The following is a 19,038-nucleotide window of genomic DNA, read 5'->3' on the forward strand; positions in this document are numbered from 1 at the left end:
TGTAAATGGCACTATGTCATCATTTCTTATGGCTGAGTAGTATTTCATTGTATATATGTACCACGTCTCTTTTATCCAATCCTCTATCTAGGGACACTTTGGTTGTTTTCATATCTTTATGAGTAATACTGCAATGAACATGGGGGGCATGTGCCTTTTTTATGAATGTTTTCAAATTTGGGGGGTAAATACACAATAAAGGCATTGCTGGGTCATATGGTAATTCTATTCTTAATTTTTTGAGTAACCACATAATTTCTTCCACACTGGTTGTACTAATTTTCATTCCCACCAGCAATGAGTGAGGGTTCCTTTTTACTCTGCAGCCTCTCCAACACTTGTTATTACCTGTCTTGTAGATAATAGCCAATCTAACAGGTGTCAGGTGATATCTCCTTTTAAGTTTTTTTAAAATCTTATTTTTATTAATTTTAATGCAGTGACATTGATAAATCAGGGTATATATGTTCCGAGAAAACATCTCCAGATTATTTTGACCTTTGATGATACTGCATACCCCTCACTCAAAGTCAAATCGTCCTCCGTCACCTTCTATCTGGTTTTCTTTGTGCCCCTACCCTCCCCCCACTCCCTCCCTCTCCTTCCTCGCCCCTTCCCCACCCCTCTACCCCACGCCCTGTTACCATCACATTCTTGTCCATGTCTCTAAGTCTCATTTTTATGTCCCATCTATGCATTGGTTCATATAGTTCTTAGTTTTTTTCTAAGTTACTTATTTCACTCCGTATAATGTTATCAAGGTCCATCCATGTTGTTGTAAATGATCCAATGTCATCATTTCTTAGGGCTGAGTAGTATTCCATAGTATATATGTACCAAAGCTTTTTAATGCACTCGTCCTCTGACGGACACTTGGGTTGTTTCCAGATCTTTACTATTGTGAACAATGCTGCTATAAACATGGGGGTGCATTTCTCCTTCTGGAACCATTCTATGGTGTCCTTGGGGTATATTCCTAAAAGTGGGATGGCTGGGTCAAAAGGCAGTTCTATTTTCAATTTTTTGAGGAATCTCCGTACTGTTTTCCACAGAGGCTGCACCAGTCTGCATTCCCACCAACAATGCAGGAGGGTTTCCTTTTCTCCACATACTTGCCAGCACTTATTCTGTGTTGTTTTGTTGATGAGCGCCATTCTAACCAGTGTGAGGTGATATCTCATTGTGGTTTTAAGTTGCATTTCTCTAAAGATTAATGATGTTGAGCATTTTTATATGCCTATTGGCCATCTGTATATCCTCTTTGGAGAAGTGTCTATTCATTTCTTTTGCCCATTTTTGGATTGGATTGTTTGTCTTTCTGGTGTTGAGATTTACAAGTTCTTTATAAATATTGGTTATTAACCCCTTATCAGACATACAGAAAAATATGTTCTCCCATTGTGTAGTTTGTCTTTTTATTCTGTTCTTATTGTCTTTGGCTGTGCAAAAGCTTTTTAATTTGATATAGTCCCATTTGTTTATCCTGTCTTTTATTTCACTTGCCCGTGGAGATAAATCAGCAAATATATCGCTGCAAGAGATGTCAGAGAGCTTACTGCCTATGTTTTCTTCTAAGATGCTTATGGTTTCACGCCTTATATTTAAGTCTTTTATCCATTTTGAGTTTATTTTTGTGAATGGTGTAAGTTGGTGGTCTAGTTTCATTTTTTTGCAGGTTGTTGTCCAATTTCCCCAACACCATTTGTTGAAGAGGCTGTCTTTACTCCATTGTATTTCCTTACCTCCTTTGTCAAATATCAGTTGTCCATAAAGCTGTGGGTTTATTTCTCGGTTCTCTGTTCTGTTCCATTGATCTATGTGCCTGTTCTTATGCCAGTACCAGGCTGTTTTGAGTACAATGGCCTTGTAGTATAGCTTGATATCGGGAAGTGTAATACCTTCCCCTTTATTCTTCTTTTTTAAGATTGCTGAGGCTATTCGTGTTCTCTTTTGGTTCCATATAAATTTTTGGAATATGTGATCTATAACTTTAAAGTATGTCACTGGTAATTTAATTGGTATTGCATTGAATTTATAAATTACTTTGGGTAATATAGACATTTCAATGATGTTTATTGTTCCTAACCATGAGCATGGTATATGCTTCCACTTGTTTGTAACTTCCTTGATTTCTTTTATCAATGTTTTATAATTTTCCGAGTACAAGTCTTTAGTCTCCTTGGTTAAATGTACTCCTAGGTACTTTATTATTTGGTTGCAATAGTGAAGGGGATTGTTTCCTTAATTTCTCTTTCTGATTGTTCATTGTCGGTGTATAAAAAAGCCTCTGATTTCTGAGTATTAATTTTATATCCTGCCAACTTGCTGAATTCATTTATCAGATCTAGTAGTTTTTTGAATGAGACTTTAAGATTTTCTATATACAAAATCATATCATCTGCAAATAATGATAGCTTTACTTCCTCTTTTCCAACTTGAATGCCTTGTATTTCTTCTTCTTGTCTGATTGCTGTGGCTAGGACTTCCAGGACTATGCTGAATAAGAGCGGTGAAAGGGGGCACCCCTGCCTTGTTTCTGATCTTAAGGGGATTGCTTTTAATTTTTGCCCATTGAGTATGATGTTGGCTGTGGATTTCTCATAGATGGCTTTTATCATGTTGAGGTATGTTCCCTGTATTCCAACTTTGCAGAGAGTTTTGATCATGAATGGGTGCTGGATTTTATCAAATGCTTTTTCTGCATCTATTGAAATTATCATGTGGTTTTTCTCCTTCCTTTCATTTGTGTGATGAATAACATTGATAGATTTGCGGATATTGTATCAGCCTTGCCTCCCCAGAATAAATCCCACTTGATCATGCTGTATGATATTTTCCATATAGTGTTGGATCCGGTTTGCTAATATTTTGTTGAGGATTTTAGCATCCATATTCATCAGGGATATTGGCCTATAATTTTCTTTCTTTGTGTTGTCTTTGCCTGGTTTTGGAATCAGAATTATGCTCGCCTCATAAAAGGAGTTTGGAAGTCTTCCTTCCTCTTGAATTTTTTGAAATAGCTTGAGGATAGGAGTTAGTTCTTCTTTGAATAGTTGGTAGAATTCACTTGTGAAGCCATCTGGCCCAGGACTTTTCTTTGTTGGGAGTTTTTTGATAACTGTTTTGATCTCATTTGTTGTAATTGGTCTGTTTAGGTTTTCTGATTCTTCCAGACTGATTTTTGGAAGATTGTATGTTTCAAGGAATTTGTCCATTTCATCTAGGTTGTCTAGTTTTTTGGCATACAGTTCTTCATAGTATTTTCTTACAATCCTTTGTATTTCTGTTGTGTCAGTTGTTATTTCTCCCCTCTCATTTCTAATTTTATTTATTTGAGTCCTCTCTCTCTTTTTCTTCGTGAGTCTAGTTAAAGGTTCATCAATCTTGTTTACCTTTTCAAAAAACCAGCTCCTAGTTTCATTGATCTTCTGTATTGTTTCTTTAGTCTCTATGTCATTTATTTCTGCTCTGATCTTTATTATTTCCTTCCTTCCACTAACAATTAGGCTTTACTTGCTGTTCTTTTTCTAGTTCTTTTAGATGCAGGGTTAAGTTGTTTATTCGAGCTTTTTCTAGCTTCTGAAAGTGTGCCTGTAGTGCTATGAACTTCCCTCTCAGAACTGCTTTTGCTGTGTCCCATAAATTTTGAGTTGTTGTATGCTTGTTATCATTCATTTCTAGGAATTTTTTTTATTTCTTCTTTGATTTTATTCTTAATCCATTCATTATTTAACAACCTGCTATTTAGTTTCCATGTGTTTGAGAATTTTTGAGCTTTTCTGTTGTGGTTGATTACTAGTTTCATGCCATTGTGATCAGAGAAAGTGTTTGATATGATTTCAATCTTCTTAAATTTGTTGAGACCACTTTTGTGCCCTAACATGTGGTCTATCCTAGAGAATGTACCATGAGCAGTTGAAAAGAATGTATATTCTGCTGCTTTAGGGTGAAAGGTTCTGTAGATATCTATTAAATCGAGTTGATCTAGTGTGTCCTTTAAGTCTGCTGTTTCTTTGTTAATTTTCTTTCTTGAGGATCTATCTAGTGAAGTTAGTGGGGTATTGAAATCCCCTACTATTATAGTGTTGCTGTTGATCTCGGTCTTTATATCCTTCAAAGTCTGCTTTATATATTTAGGTGCTCCTATATTAGGTGCGTAGATATTTATAATAGTTATATCTTCCTGTTGGATTGCTTCCTTTATCATTATGTAGTGGCCTTCTTTATCTCTTACTATGTTCTTTGTTTTAAAGTCCATTTTGTCTGATATAAGTATTGCTACCCCTGCTTTTTTTTCATTTCCATTTGCATGAAATGTTTTTTTCCATCCTTTTACCTTCAACCTATGTGCATCTTTTGTTTTAAGGTGTGTCTCTTGTAGACAGCATATGTACGGGTCCTGTTTTCTTATCCATGCAGCTACCCATGTCTTTTGATTGGATCATTTAATCCATTTACATTTAGGGTTATTATTGACACGTAATTGTTTATTGCCATTTTATTCTTTAAAGCTGTATTTCTCTTTTGCTATATTCTTTTCCCACCTTGGTCTGTTTACACCATGCCCCTTAACATTTCCTGCAGCATTGGTTTGGTATTAATGAATTCCTTGAGGTTTTTTTTTTTTTGTCTGGGAAACTTTTTATTTCTCCTTCAATTTTAAAGGATAGCCTTGCTGGATAAAGTAGTCTTGGTTGTAGGTTCTTGTTCTGCATTACTTTGAATATTTCTTGCCATTTCCTTCTGGCCTCAGGTGTTTCTGTTGAGAAGTCAGATGTCATCCTTATGGGGGCTCCTTTGTAGGTGATAACTTTTTTTTCTCTTGCAGCTTTTAATATTTTCACTTTATCACTTAGCTTTGGTATTTTAATTATGATGTGTCTTGGTGTAGGTTTATTTCGGTTTCTCTTTAATGGAGTCCTCTGTGCTTCTTGGACTTGTGAGAGTTTCTCTTGCATTAATTTAGGAAGTTTTCAGCTATGATATGATTGAACAAAGTCTTTATCCCTTTTTCTTTTTCTTCTTCTCAGGAACACCTATGATGCGGATGTTATTTCTCTTCATGTTGTCACAGAGCTCTCTAAGGGTTTCCTCAGACTTTTTGAGTCTCTTTTCTCTTTTCTTCTCTGCTTTCATGCCTTCATTCCAGTTGTCCTCCAAACTGCTGATTCGATCCTCAGCTGTATCCATCCTGTTTTTAATTCCTTCCATTGTGGTCTTCATTTCTGATATTGTATTTGTCATCTCAGACTGATTCTTTTTTAATATTTCAATATCCTTTTTTATACTTGCTATTTCTTTATTTAGGTGTTCATGATGACCATCCATTGTTGTTCTAAGATCCCTAAGCATCCTTACAATCATTATTTTAAACTTCACATCCGGAAGTTTGATTATTTCCATATCACTCAGTTCATCTCCTGAAGGTCTCTCTTGTGGTTTCATTTGGATTGCACTTCTTTGTCTCCTCATTGTGCCTGGGTATCTGGGTGTTTTCTTTGTAGAGCTGGTTGAGTCTAGGCTTGGTGTTATCTGTCTCTAGTTTTTACTTGTGTTGTTTCTAAGTCTCCTTTTAAGTTTTAATTTGCATTTTTCGAATAGCTAGTGAAGATGTGGATCTTTTCATATATCTTTTGGCGATTTGTATGTCTTCTTGGGAGAAGTGTCTGTTCAGGTCCATTCCCCATTTCTTAACTGAATTGTTTGCTTGTTTGTTGCTGAGCTTTGTGAGTTCTTTATATATTTTGGATATTAAGGCTTTATCAGAGCTATTGTTACAAATATCTTCCATTCAGTTGGCTGCCTATTTGTTTTGTTGTCAGTTTCTTTTTCTGTGCAGAATCGTTTTATTTTGATACAATACCATTTATTTATTTTTGCCTTTAATTTCATTCCTTTGGTGTACTTCATAAATTTTTCTTTATGGCCAAGGTCTATTAGTTTAGTACCTATGTTTTATTCTATGTAATTTATCATTTAAGCTCTCATATTTAGGTCTTTGATCTATTTTGATTAATTTTTGTTCAGAAGTTAAACTGTAATCAAATCTCATTCTTTTGAATGTGGCTTTTCAATTTTCCCATCACCATTCATTGAAGAGCCTTTCGTTTCTCCATTGTGGGTTTTTGGCTCCTTTGTTGAAGATTATTTGTCCATATATATGTGGTTTTGTTTCTGGACTCTTGACTCTGTTCCATTGGTCTATGTAACTACTTATATGTTAATACCATGGTGTTTTGATTATCATAGCTCTGTAGTATAATTTAAAGGCAGGTATTTTAATAACTCTAGCTTTGTTCTTTTTTCTCAGGATTGCTTTGACTATTCAGGGTTTTGCATGGTTGCTTACAAACCTCGTGATTTTTTATTTCATTTCTTTAAAAATGAAATTGAAATTTTGATGGGAATCACATTAAATTTTTATATTGCTTTGGGTAATATGACCATTTTAACTATGTTGATCCTTCCAATCCATGAACATGGAATATTTTTCCATTTCATTTTGTCTTTTTCAATTTCTTTTTATAATGCTGTAGTTTTCAGTATATAGGTCCTTTTACATCTTTTGTTAAGTGTATTTCTAGGTTTTTTGTTTTGGGGTTTTTTTTTTGCAGTTACAAAGGAATTTTATTTTTAGTTCATTTTCTGAGGTTTCATCATTGGATTGTATGAAAGCAAGAGATTTTTGTATATTGATCTTACATCCTGAATTTTCACTTTATTGGTTTATTGTTTCTAATAGTTTTTCAGTGGAGTTTTGGGGGTTTTCTAATTACATGATTATGTCAGTTATCTGTAAAAAGTGATACTTTGATTTCTTCCTTTCTGATATGAATGCCTTTTATTTATTTCTCTTGCCTGATTGCTTGGCATAAAACTGGCAGAACTGTGTTTAGTAAGAGTGCATACAGTCAGTTATAATATTGTATATAGAAAACCCTAAAGTCTCAGTCAAAAAACTACTGGACCTGATAAATGAATTCAGCAAGGTGGCAGGATATAAAATTAATACTCAGAAATTAGATGCATTTTTATACACTAACAATGAACTGTCAGAAAGAGAAATTAAGGAATCAATCCCCTTTACCATTGCAACCAAAAAAATAAAGTACCTAGGAATAAACTTAACCAGGGATATTAAAGACCTGTACTCAGAAAATTATAAAACACTGATAAAAGAAATCAGGGAAGATACAAACAAGTGGAAGCATATACCGTGCTCATGGTTAGGAAGAATAAACATCATTAAAATGTCTATATTACCCAAAGCAATTTATAAATTCAATGCAATACTGACTAAAATACCAATGACTTACTTCAAAGATATAGAACACATATTCCAAAAATTTATAAGGAACCAAAAGAGAACACGAATAGCCTCAGCAATCTTGAAAAGGAAGAATAAAGTGGGAGGTATCACACTTCCGGATATCAAGTTATACTACAAGGCCATTGTACTCAAAACAGCCTGGTACTAACATAGATCAGGCATATAGATCAATGGAACAGAACTGAGAATCCAGAAGTAAACCCACACTTTTATGGAAAACTGATATTTGACAAAGGAGGTAAGAGCATACATTGGAGTAAAGACAGCCTCTTCAACAAATGGTGTTGGGAAAATTGGACAGCTACCTGCAAAAAAATGAAACTAGACCACCAACTTACACCATTCACAAAAATAAACTCAAAATGGATAAAAAACTTAAATGTAAGGTGTGAAACCATAAGCATCTTAGAAGAAAACATAGCAGTAAGCTCTCTGGCATCTCTCATAGCAATATATTTGCCGATTTGTCTCCATGGGCAAGTGAAATAAAGGACAGGATGAACAGATGGGACGACATCAAACTAAAAAGCTTCTGCACAGCTAAAGACAATAAGAACAGAATGAAAAGACAAACTACACAATGGGAGAATATATTTGATAATACGTCTGATAAGGGATTAATAACCAAAATTTATAAAGAACTTGTAAAACTCAATACCAGGAAGACAAACAATCCAATCCAAAAATGGCTGAAAGAAATGAATAGACACTTCTCCAAAGAGGACATACAGACGGCCAACATGCATATGAAAAAATGCTCAACATCACTAATCATTAGAGAAATGCAAATTAAAACCACAATGAGATATCACCTCACACCAGTCAGAATGGCGCTCATCAACAAAACAACACAGAATAAGTGCTGGCGAGGATGTGGAGAAAAGGGAACCCTCCTGCACTGCTGGTGGAAATGCAGACTGGTGCAGCCACTGTGGAAAACAGTATGAAGATTCCTCAAGAAATTAAAAATCGAACTGCCTTTTGACCTAGCTATACCAGTTTTAGGAATATACCCCAAGAACACCATAGCACTGTTTGAAAAGAAGAAATGCACCCCCATGTTTATGGCAGCATTGTTCACAATAGCGAAGATCTGGAAACAGCCCAAGTGTCCGTCAGTGGACGAGTGGATTGAAAAGCTTTGGTACATATATACTATGGAATACTACTCAGCCCTAAGAAATGATGACATCGGATCATTTACAACAACATGGATGGACCTTGATAACATTATACGGAGCGAAATAAGTAAATCAGAAAAAACTAAGAACTATATGATTCCATACATAGGTGGGACATAAAAATGAGACTCACAGACATGGACAAGAGTGTGGGGGTTACGGGGAGGGGGGGAGGGGAGGAAGGGGGTTGGGGGAGGGGAGGGGCACAAAGAAAACCAGTTAGAAGGTGATGGAAGACAATTGGACTTTGGGTGATGGGAATGAAACATAATCAAATGTCAAAATAACCTAGAGATGTCTTCTGATTTATCAATGTCACCTCATTAAAATATGTACCCTGATTTATCAATGTCACCTCATTAAAATTAATTTTAAAAAAAAGGCAAGCCTTGTCTTGTTCCTGATTTTAAAGAAAAATCTTTCAGTTTTTCACCATTTAGTATATTAGCTGATGGTTTTTTATATATGGCCTTTATTATGTTGAGGTACTTTCCTTCTATACCCGTTTTATTGAGTGTTTTAAACATAAAGGAATGTTGTATCTTATCGAATGCCTTCTCAGCATCTATTCTGTTCTGTGTGTCTATGAGTCTGTTTTTGGCAAACAGACCTCTTTTTCCAAAACAATTTCAGAAAATTTATTCTGTATTTTGTAGATTTTTTAAAAAAGATATGCTGTCGTTTCTGAATTAACTACTTGCTCTTCATTTCTAGTTTTTCTTTAATTTTTTAATAAGCTTCACATTAGTAGTTTTTTCTTTCCTTGGGGAAATATTTGGATTTCTCCAGATTGTCTTTAGAGTGAGTTAACAACCTTTAGTTCCACTCTATGCCTGCTTGTGTCTTTGTGTGCTCTTTTGATATCTATAGTAATATTTTAGCTTAAATAGAATTCTAGCAATTTTCTTTTCACATTACTCTAACTATTGATATGGTTGCTTTATCATCTGCCCTCTGCCAGATTCTATGGCAGTACCAGATCAGTCAGCTACCTGGTGATAGGTTGATTACATTGGATCACTTCTTTCAAGTAAGGGGCAGTGTTTTATCCTCACTGGAATAGACAGTTACTCTGAATATAGATTTGCCTTCCCTGCACACAATGCTTCTTCCCAAACTACTATCCATGGGCTTACAAAAGACTTTATCTACCATCATTCCTTTCCACACAGCACTGCTTCTGATGAAGGAACTCATGTCACAGTCAGTGAAGTACAGCAATGGGCCCACACTCATGGAATTCACTGGTCTTGCTGTATTCCTCACACCAGCTTGAAGCAACTGGCTTGTTAGAACAGTAGAATGACCTTATGAAGATTCAGTGACAGGGCTAGCTAGGTGGAAATACCTTGAAGGGTAGTATCTCCAAAAGGAAGTTTTTCAAATAGCCAGGATTCACGGATCCAGGAATCAAGAGGTGGAAATGGGAGGGGCACCATTAACTTTTGTGATCCACTAGCAAAAAGTTTGTTTCCTCTTTCTGCAAACTTGTGCTCTGCTGGCCTAAAAATCTTAGTTCCAGAAGAATGAATGTTTTGACTAATAAACACAAGAATGATTCCATTGAACTAGAAGTTAAGACTGCCACGAGGCTACTTTGAATTGCTTATGCCTGTGAATTAAAAGGCAAAAAGGGGAGTTACTATGCTGGCTGGGGTGATTAATCCTGACTACCAAGGAGAATTTTGACTGCTACTCCACAGTAGTTAATGGAGGTAAGGATTACTATGTCTGGAGTATAACAGATTCCTTAGAGTATCTCTTAGTATTACTTACTATGAACTGTGGTGAAAGCCAATGGAAAACTACAATAACCAAATTCAGGCAGACTACTAATGTCCCATATCTTTGAGGAATGCAGTTTGGGTCACCCCAGCTAAAGTACCATAACTAGTTGAGGTACTTGCTGAGGTCAAATGGAACATAGAACAGATCATGAAAGAAGGTAATTAATTATGAATATCAGTATCAGCTATGGCCATGTAACCAGTTACAGACATAAGGAATATAATTGTCATGAGTATTTCTTATTTTGTTATCAATGTTTTTTAATATGTTTGTATGTGTAAAATCTTTTTTTCCCTCTTATCTTCCTATCATGTAAGATGTATTGACTTTATATCATAGTATTATAGTATTGTTAACTTTATATAATAGTATTTAAGTTTCTGAATATCAAAGATAAGAGTAACATTACTCAAGGACTTTAAATCTTCAACTAGGGAAAGAGTTATTGCATTTTTGCTTGTGCAAAGGCTAGTTGTATCATGTTAGATCAAAGTAGAACCTCATTATTTTCTTTTTTAGGAGTTTGTTTTAAGAAGATGTGTCTGGGTGCCAAATTGATAAAGGGTGTACCTTTTATGTGTCAACTTAGCTAGGCCACAGCAAACACATATTTGCTCAATCATTATTCTAGATGTTTCTTTGAGGGTATTTTTAGTTGAAATTAACATTTAAAGTAGTAGACTTTGAGTAAAGCAGATTACGCTCCAAATATCTGTGGGCCTCATCAAATCAATTAAAAGCCTTAATAGAAAAAAAATGACCTCCATGTAAGAAGATAAAATTTGGCCTCTGAACTCCAACTGCTGCTCTTTTCTGAGTCTCTAGCCTGCTGGCCTACCTTGAAGATGTTGGACTTTCCAAGTTTCCAATCACATGAGCTTATAAAGATAGATAGATAGATAGATAGATATACATATATAGTGTATATGTGCATATATATATATATGGGGGGGGAGAGAGAGAGATTCTGTTTGTTTTGTTTCTTTAGAGAACTCTGATTAATACTGCTTGTATACCCAATACCAGGCTCTCTGGTAATTCTCCCTCCCCTTGATGCAAGAAGTGTAGACCAGAGGCCTAAGGGGGATGTTTATTAAGCCCAAATTCAAATATAGTGGTACCTTGACCCACGAGCGCTTTAAATCATGAGCAATTTGAGAGACAAGCAGTCACTCGCAGGATTTTTTGCTTTAAGTCACCAGCGGATACTTAAATCACAAGCTTCCACCACACTCCACTAGATGGCCTGCCAAACCTTCTGAAAGGGAGGAAGAAACAAACTTCCATGTAAAGATTTTTGTTGAAACAGCCTCTAAGTGAAAGCGAGAAAATGTGGCAAAAATGCCAAAAGTCAGTAAAGAAAATGATGGTGATTAAGCAAAGTAAAAAAATAGCAATTAAGTGTAGTGGTAAAGTTACATATCATACATAGTGTGTAAGTTAAATTTTGCAATTAAATGTGGCATTAAGTGTGTAGAGAGTAAGTTATGTTAAGTGATGTATAGCACACAAAATGAAACCCTCCTCCTCCAGTCTCCTCCCCCTCATGTTTGCCTGACCTTGAAGGTCAATACACTTCACAAACCAGTTTATTTCTTTACATTCTGTCTTATTACATATATGTATATATGTATTTGTTATATATAAAGTATATTTTATTATTTAAAAGCATATAAAACAAAAAATTCATGTGATTTTTGGATGCCAGAATAATTAATTGCATTCCCATTAATTTAAATGGGGAAATTCGATTTGACATATGAGCAAATTGAGTCAGGAGGTTGGCCATGAAACGAATTAAACTTGTGTGTAACGGTACCACTGTATTATTACCAGTCACATTACATAACTCTCAAGCATACCTGTGATAAGACATTAAGGCAGCCAGCCCAGGCCTGCAGCCCAGGTTAAGAACAGTATACCAGAAAAAGAAAAAAAGTACAAGAGAGCATGCACTCTTACCACTTTTTTATTCAATAACTTGGACTAGACTTTCAGGTCTCCAAAGGACCCTTTCTGGCAGCCAAATGCAAGCACAGAAGTGATGGCTCAATCTGTCTCAAAGAGGTGTATCCTGTATTTCCTTACCTATTGCTTCCACACTGTTGAAATATAAGTATAAAGTAATACCCCCAAAATCCCACCCATTTTGAGGCCCTCACAGTGACAACTTTCCACATATCCCCCAAAAATGCAAAGTAAAAATTTACTCACAAACTGTGTTCTTAAAGGTCACCTGCCAAAATTAGTACTGTATACAACTTCAGGATACATTTCCCCAAAGCTGATGATTGAGATTATACTCTGAAGAGTTCTTGTTAGCACCCTCAAAACTTTAAAGAAAATAAAATTGAATTTAAAAAAAACAGCTAAATCAGTTTCCATGTTATACCTGGACCAAAAAGCCTTGAAAATTTAGTTTTTAAATGGAACACCATTGTGCATTTGATCGTATACATGATTACATAAACACCAAAGAACCATGCTTATTTTACATAGTCCAATTAAATTACAGTTGCAGAAAGACTCATACTACAAATAGAAGAGGTCATGTGGATTAAGGTTACCTCTCAGAAAAGAGCCGGAAATGTGATTTCCAAAGCACACCTGACATATTTGCATTGGGTCCTCCTCCCCCTGAAACCACAGCCCCAACCTGCATTGCACCAGACACATCTGCATTGCAACTGAGTAAAATGATCTCTGTAGACGCCTTGTTCAGTATAGCTACATACTAGATCAGGGGTCTCAAACTCAACTCAGCATGTGGGCCGCAGAGCAAGATCACAGCCGTTCGGCGGGCCGCACTAGGTCTACAAAAGGCAACTGTTACGCAACACTTTTCTCACTGCAGTTGAAAACAAAAAAAAATCAGTACAACAAGCACAATCGTACATGCAGTTAACTCAGTGTCACAAAACGACCAGAAACTGTAGTTCGCATCACAACTGCTGTTAACTAAGCTAATATCTAGCTAGGATGCTAGAGAAATGAAAAATACAAGTAGGCCCCTAGGCTTACTTAATTTTATCCAAAATATTTTGAACTTCGTGGATTAGTCTGCGGGCTGCACAAAATTGTTCGGTGGGCCGCATGCGGCCCGCGGGCCACGAGTTTGAGACCCCTGTACTAGATACACTGTCCATTTTAAAGGAATGAATACATCAATACATCTTGGAACGGAAGGAGAACTATCTGTTTCTGCTTTCTGCATCCTGACAAGTAGATAAGTTATTCCTGTTTTACAGTTGAAGTAAATCTAAACTACAAGTCACGATTATTGAAATGGCTTTATCATGGATTTAGTGCTGCAGCAACAATGATGTAAGGAATCAAATGGTTCCCATGAATACATATGGAGTGGATAAAACAAATGATAAGTTGGGTAATCACATAGATAGATATAGAAATATGTCAAGAAATAGTCACGATTTAAAAAAAAATCACATAGCTGAAATATTTAGATCAGTGGTAGTCAACATGGTCCCAATAGTCCACTAGTTGGCGTTCCAGCTTTCATGGTGGGCGGTAGCAGAGCAACCAAAGTATAAATAAAAAGATAAGATTTAACTATAGTAAGTTGTTTTATAAAGATTTATTCTGCCAAACTTAGCAACAATCCAACATAAAGTACTTGGTAAGTATTATATGCTTTAACTTGCTGTAACTCTGCTTTATAAATTTTATAAAGTAAAGTTACTTCCCTACTTTATAAATCACCATTACTGTGGAACCAGTGGGTGGTTAGAAAATTTTACTACAGTCCGGCGAGCGCAAGCCGGCGGAGGCCGAGCGCTACAAGTTGGAACGCCTGGCAGAGGCAGAGAAGTCCCAGCTGATCATGCAGCCGGAGGCCGAAGCGAAGTCTGTGAAGATGCGGGGGAGGCGGAGGCCTTCGCAGTCGAGGCGCGGGCGCAGGAAAGGCCGAGCAGATGGCCAAGAAGGCAGAGGCGTTCCAGCTGTACCAGGAGGCCGCGCAGCTGGACATGCTCCTGGAGAAGCTTCCCCAGGTGGCAGAGGAGATCAGTGGTCCCTTGACCTCTGCCAAAAAGATCACGCTGGTGTCCAGTGGAAGTGGGGCCGTGGGGGCGGCCAAAGTAACCGGGGAAGTACTGGACATCCTGAGCCGCCTGCCGGAGAGCGTGGAGAGACTCAACGGCGTCAGCATCTCCCAGGTGAACCACAAGCCCCTGCGAACGGCCTGACACCCTCCCCCTTCGCAGGTGCCCAGCCTCGTGGTTCAAGTTGCCCGAATGGTGCCCTATTGCGTGTGTTTCAGCTGATCTCCCAGAGCATGTCCTTTGACGGTGGGGCTCCGCCCCTCGTCTCTCCTTGCCAAATAGCCCGTGCCTTGCCTGGGAGAGGGAAGGGTCGCTCCCCTTCCGGGTCCCACACTACCAACCGAGACTGCCAGCCCCCCGAGGGTTCCGTGCCAGCATTCTGATAACCCCACCCCCAATTTGTTTAACTTCCTAAGTAAACTACGCTGAACCTGTAAAAAAAAAATTTTTATAAAAAAAAAAAGAAAATTTTACTACTGAGATACAAAAGTGGGCGATAGGTATAAAAAGGTTGACTACCCCTGATTTAGGTAACTGTACAGAACAAAATCCTGAAAATGAAAGGAAAATTGGGGATGAGGGCACAAGGTGAAGAGACTTGGGTGGAAAATTAAAGGGATATAAGAATTCTCATTTCCATGCTGCAGTTTTGGTGAAGAGAGTCATCTGCTCTACTCCATTCCTATCATACTGTTTTTTCTCACACTATTATGGAAATAAGTCTTTGGGGTACAGGTAATTTTCAGTAAATTCCTGTGGTGACGGCAATAAGCTAAACAAAGGTAGAACCGCTGAAATCAATCTCTTATTTTCTTTTTTTTTTTTTTTTTTTTTTTTTTTTTTTGTATTTTTCTGAAGCTGGAAACGGGGAGAGACAGTCAGACAGACTCCCGCATGCGCCCAACCGGGATCCACCCGGCACCCCCACCAGGGGCGATGCTCTGCCCACCAGGGGACGATGCTCTGCCCCTCCGGGGCGTCGCTTTGCCGCGACCAGAGACACTCTAGCGCCTGGGGCAGAGGCCAAGGAGCCATCCCCAGCGCCCGGGCCATCCTTGCTCCAATGGAGCCTTGGCTGCGGGAGGGGAAGAGAGAGACAGAGAGGAAGGAGGGGGTGGGGGTGGAGAAGCAAATGGGCGCTTCTCCTATGTGCCCTGGCCGGGAATCGAACCCGGGTCCCCCACACGCCAGGCCGACGCTCTACCTCTGAGCCAACGGCCAGAGCCAATCTCTTTTATTTTCTTCCAAATGCAAAGGCAGATGAGTAAGGTTTGGTAAATGGCAAAGTCACTGGTTAATGAGATTAATCAGATCTCGTGTCCTGACAGGGGATAGTTTCTTGCAGAAGGGGGTGAAGGAGGTAGTTCTGCTCCGCACTCAACAATGGCCACATCTCTACCTGTAACGATTTGACAGCTTCCGTGTCCACTACTTTGGTAGCCATGACCAAGAACTGGAGCATCAGGAAGAGTTCTTCGGGAAGCTGGCCACTGGTTCTCCTGCCTGTGGCTGTCGGCCTCCCAGGAGTACTTCTCCAGAGTGTGAGTATGCTCCGGGAGGAGCTTGGCAGTCAGTGGTTGCAGGAGCAGCAGCAGCACGCAGAACACCTCGCAGCGGACGACCACCTCCCAGAAGGCGCCCAGTAAGGCACCACAGGGCGCGGCCACAGAGCCAACAATCAAAGGTCGCAGCGCAGCGGGCAGCACCCATGCAGCGCGGGTCTGAGCTGGGGGTCTTGGTGGCTTCGGTTGCCACTGGAGCTGCAGCGGGAGCAGCGGTGGTGGTGGCGGCGGCTACACAGAGTGGCTGCAGTACTCCCACGCCAGGCGCTGCATGCGCGCGAAGATCTCCAAGGTGCCACTAGTCGCGCGCCAGGAGCTGGCAGGAGGTGGTGTCGCCTACTTCTTGCTGCGTGGCCAAAGGCAGCTGGGGCAGGTGCAGATGGGCGGCTCGCTGAAAATGGACCGCAACAGCGGCCGGCTGATCCAGGTTGCGCAGGTAGGCAGCCAGCTCGAGGCAGAGGGCAGCTGCGGCAACAGGTTGGCCCAACTCAAGGTGCACACGCACTGCGGCACCGAGAGTGCTGGCAGCAGCCTGCAGCGGCTCTCCGTAGGCAGCGGGGCAGACCAGGCGCTGGCGCGCGTCACGCTCCTGCCGCAGGAAGAGGCGGGCGGCCTCGGTGAGCACCAGAGCTTCCCTTGGTCCCTGGAAGAACGCCTGATGGCAGCGCGCCACCGCCAGCTGGCACCAGGCCGCGTATGGCAGGCACTCCTGCGCACAAATCACAGCCCAGCTGCTCGAACTGCTCGCTGGCCTCTGCTACATTCGGCTTTCTCAGGAACTGTTTCCTGGGCTTCTTCGACACCTGATGGTACCTGGCCAGGAAGTCCCCAGCCTCGGGACCCAGGCCCCCCGCCGCCGCCAAGTCCGCTTGCTGACGCCGCCATGCTCCCAGCCCAAGCACTTCCGAGCACGCTTACGCAGCTGGACGTGCGGGTGCTGGCTGCTCGCTGCGACGCGCCCTGCGTTCAGCTCACTTAGGCCACCGGGGGACTGTGCCCTCACCCAAGCCCCGCGCCCCCTTGTTGCCTTGGTGATATAAAAAATATCGTCCTCCTGGGGTGGGACCTGGCCTGATACAAAGAGCAGAGGCCAATCACGGATCCAGGGGCGGAGCGTAACCAGGCGCCCTCTGTTGCTAGGTGGCAGCTTGTTTACCAAGGTTGCTAGGGTGTCGCCTACCATTTTTACCCATAATGAGCCAAAACTAAATTTGTGATTCTACGTGACCCTAATTTCAAGTTTTCATCTTTCTTCTTTATTACCCCCCCATCATGCCTCAATCTTCCTGTCAAAGCCCCATTAGAGTCATTCCAGCCGTTCTTTCTACCCCTCTATCCAGCAAGCACCAGGTTGGCATTGCACATTCACTCTATCACGATCCCTTGGTCATGGTCTTGCACTCCACTGCGATGACCACCATCCTTCTGAGTACTTTACCGGGCTCTGACTTGCTCAGAGGCAATGGAGTAGTCCTCCATACCCCAGCATCGCCTCCACCCCAGCCAGCCTCTCCCACCCAGGGCCAACCTCTGCACTGTCCCCATGAGAGGCCATCCCCTCCTGTCGTCCCTGACTCCACGCCCACCCCCAGGAAGACACCACTACCACCCGCATTCCTCCAGTGAGTTATTTCCCACAACCACCCCCTACACAAAGGGACTGAAACAGGCATGTGGGTTTCTTTAAACAATTTATTTTCAATGACTTTAACCAAGGCACCAGACAGCCTGGGCTGCGGGGCTGTGAGCGGGCCTGGCATCCTAGGGGGGAGGCCCCAGGGAACCCGCGTCACGTTGGGCAGCTACTCGGAGCCAGGGGCCACCTGGGAGATGGTAGCGCTTCCCAGGAAGGCGTTGAGCAGTGGGTTGTTGTGGATCACCATGTCCAGAAGCTGTGGAGTGATGCGTCTGTAGCCAAGTTTCTGGGCTTCGTCGCCTGCCAGCTCCAGGACCGTGGCGGTGAGGTACTCGATGATGGCCGCCAGAAAGACTGGTGCAGACGAGCTCAGGCGCTGGGAGTAGTGGCCTTCCCGCAGGAGACGCTCCAGATGACTCACACAGAAGGACAGCTCAGCTCTGACGGTGCGGGCGCAGGTACCGGTCCGCCTGTTGGGACGGGACGACCCTCTACGGCTCCTTCGTCCGGACATGCTGCGCGTCGTGTGCTCCGACAGGCCTAGTAGCTCTGCTGTGCGCTGGGGTGTGCTGCAATATGGTGGTGCCGTCAAGTTCTGTTAGGTGCCGTTAGGGAGCGTTAGGGGGCGTTAGGGGCCGTAAGGTGCCGTTAGGTGCCGTTAGGTGCCGTTAGGTGCCGTAAGGTGCCGTGAGATGCGAAGCGCCAGTTGGTCCCAACGTCCAAAGAAAGCCAGTAAGCAGGCCCTGTGCATCTAGCAGCCATGAGCCAACGCCTCATTGGTTGAAGCGTAAATTCTGTGAGGTTACTGCTTTCCTATTGGCCCCGGCGCACCAGCTTAGGCCTGCAAATAAATGGCGCTGGTAGCAGCCTGCTCACCCTGTTCACTGGACCCTCTCTTTGAGAGAACTCTCACTTTCCACTGGAGGGGCAATTTGTGCAGGAAAAAAAACAACAAATGTGTACAATCCAGTGACACCAGGTAAACAATGGTGGTTGTGGACAGCCATCACAACTATCTACTTCCAAAACGTTGAACCCCCCCAAAAGAAACGCCTGTGCCCGTCAGACAATCAGTCCCCACTGCACCCTCCTTTCCCCACCCCCCACCGCAACATCCCCTCTCCGCCTACCCTGGACCCCAGGCAACCACAAACTTTATTTCTGTCTATAAAGGTTTGCCTGTTCTGGAAACTTCTTAAAGAAGGGAGGAAGTCTGCAATAAATAGATGGCCTTTTGCGCCTGGCTATTTCCACTAAGCATAATGTTCTCATTACAATTTATTCATGTGCTAGCATGAATCAGCATACGTCGTTCCTTTTCATGACTGAATAATATTCCATTGTATTGATAGGCTACATGGTGTGCATCCATTCATCACTTGATGTATGTTTGTGTAATTTCCACCTTTTGGCTATTGTGAGTAGTGCTGCAATGAACATTCTTGTACAGGGTTCTGTTTGCACACCTGTTTTCAGTTCT

At 41.1% G+C, this 19,038-nt stretch overlaps 2 protein-coding genes and 2 pseudogenes across 3 annotated transcripts in view; 2 read left to right on the plus strand and 2 right to left on the minus strand.

The window, feature by feature from the left end:
• Window positions 1-15,392, plus strand: part of LOC136317768 (flotillin-1 pseudogene) — a 29,645-nt pseudogene extending 14,253 nt beyond the window's left edge.
• Window positions 1-19,038, plus strand: part of CLIC2 (chloride intracellular channel 2) — a 136,870-nt gene that overhangs the window by 48,209 nt on the left and 69,623 nt on the right. The window lies entirely within an intron of this gene.
• Window positions 15,505-16,933, minus strand: LOC136316939 (40-kDa huntingtin-associated protein-like; annotated as a pseudogene).
• Window positions 17,320-18,091, minus strand: H2AB2 (H2A.B variant histone 2). Its single transcript, XM_066249826.1, has one exon. It carries the CDS (start codon window positions 18,070-18,072, stop codon window positions 17,725-17,727), a length of 348 nt encoding a protein of 115 aa, XP_066105923.1. The 5' UTR covers window positions 18,073-18,091; the 3' UTR covers window positions 17,320-17,724.

Source organism: Saccopteryx bilineata, chromosome X, assembly GCF_036850765.1.
Source record: "Saccopteryx bilineata isolate mSacBil1 chromosome X, mSacBil1_pri_phased_curated, whole genome shotgun sequence".
Taxonomy (NCBI): Eukaryota; Metazoa; Chordata; class Mammalia; order Chiroptera; family Emballonuridae; genus Saccopteryx; species Saccopteryx bilineata.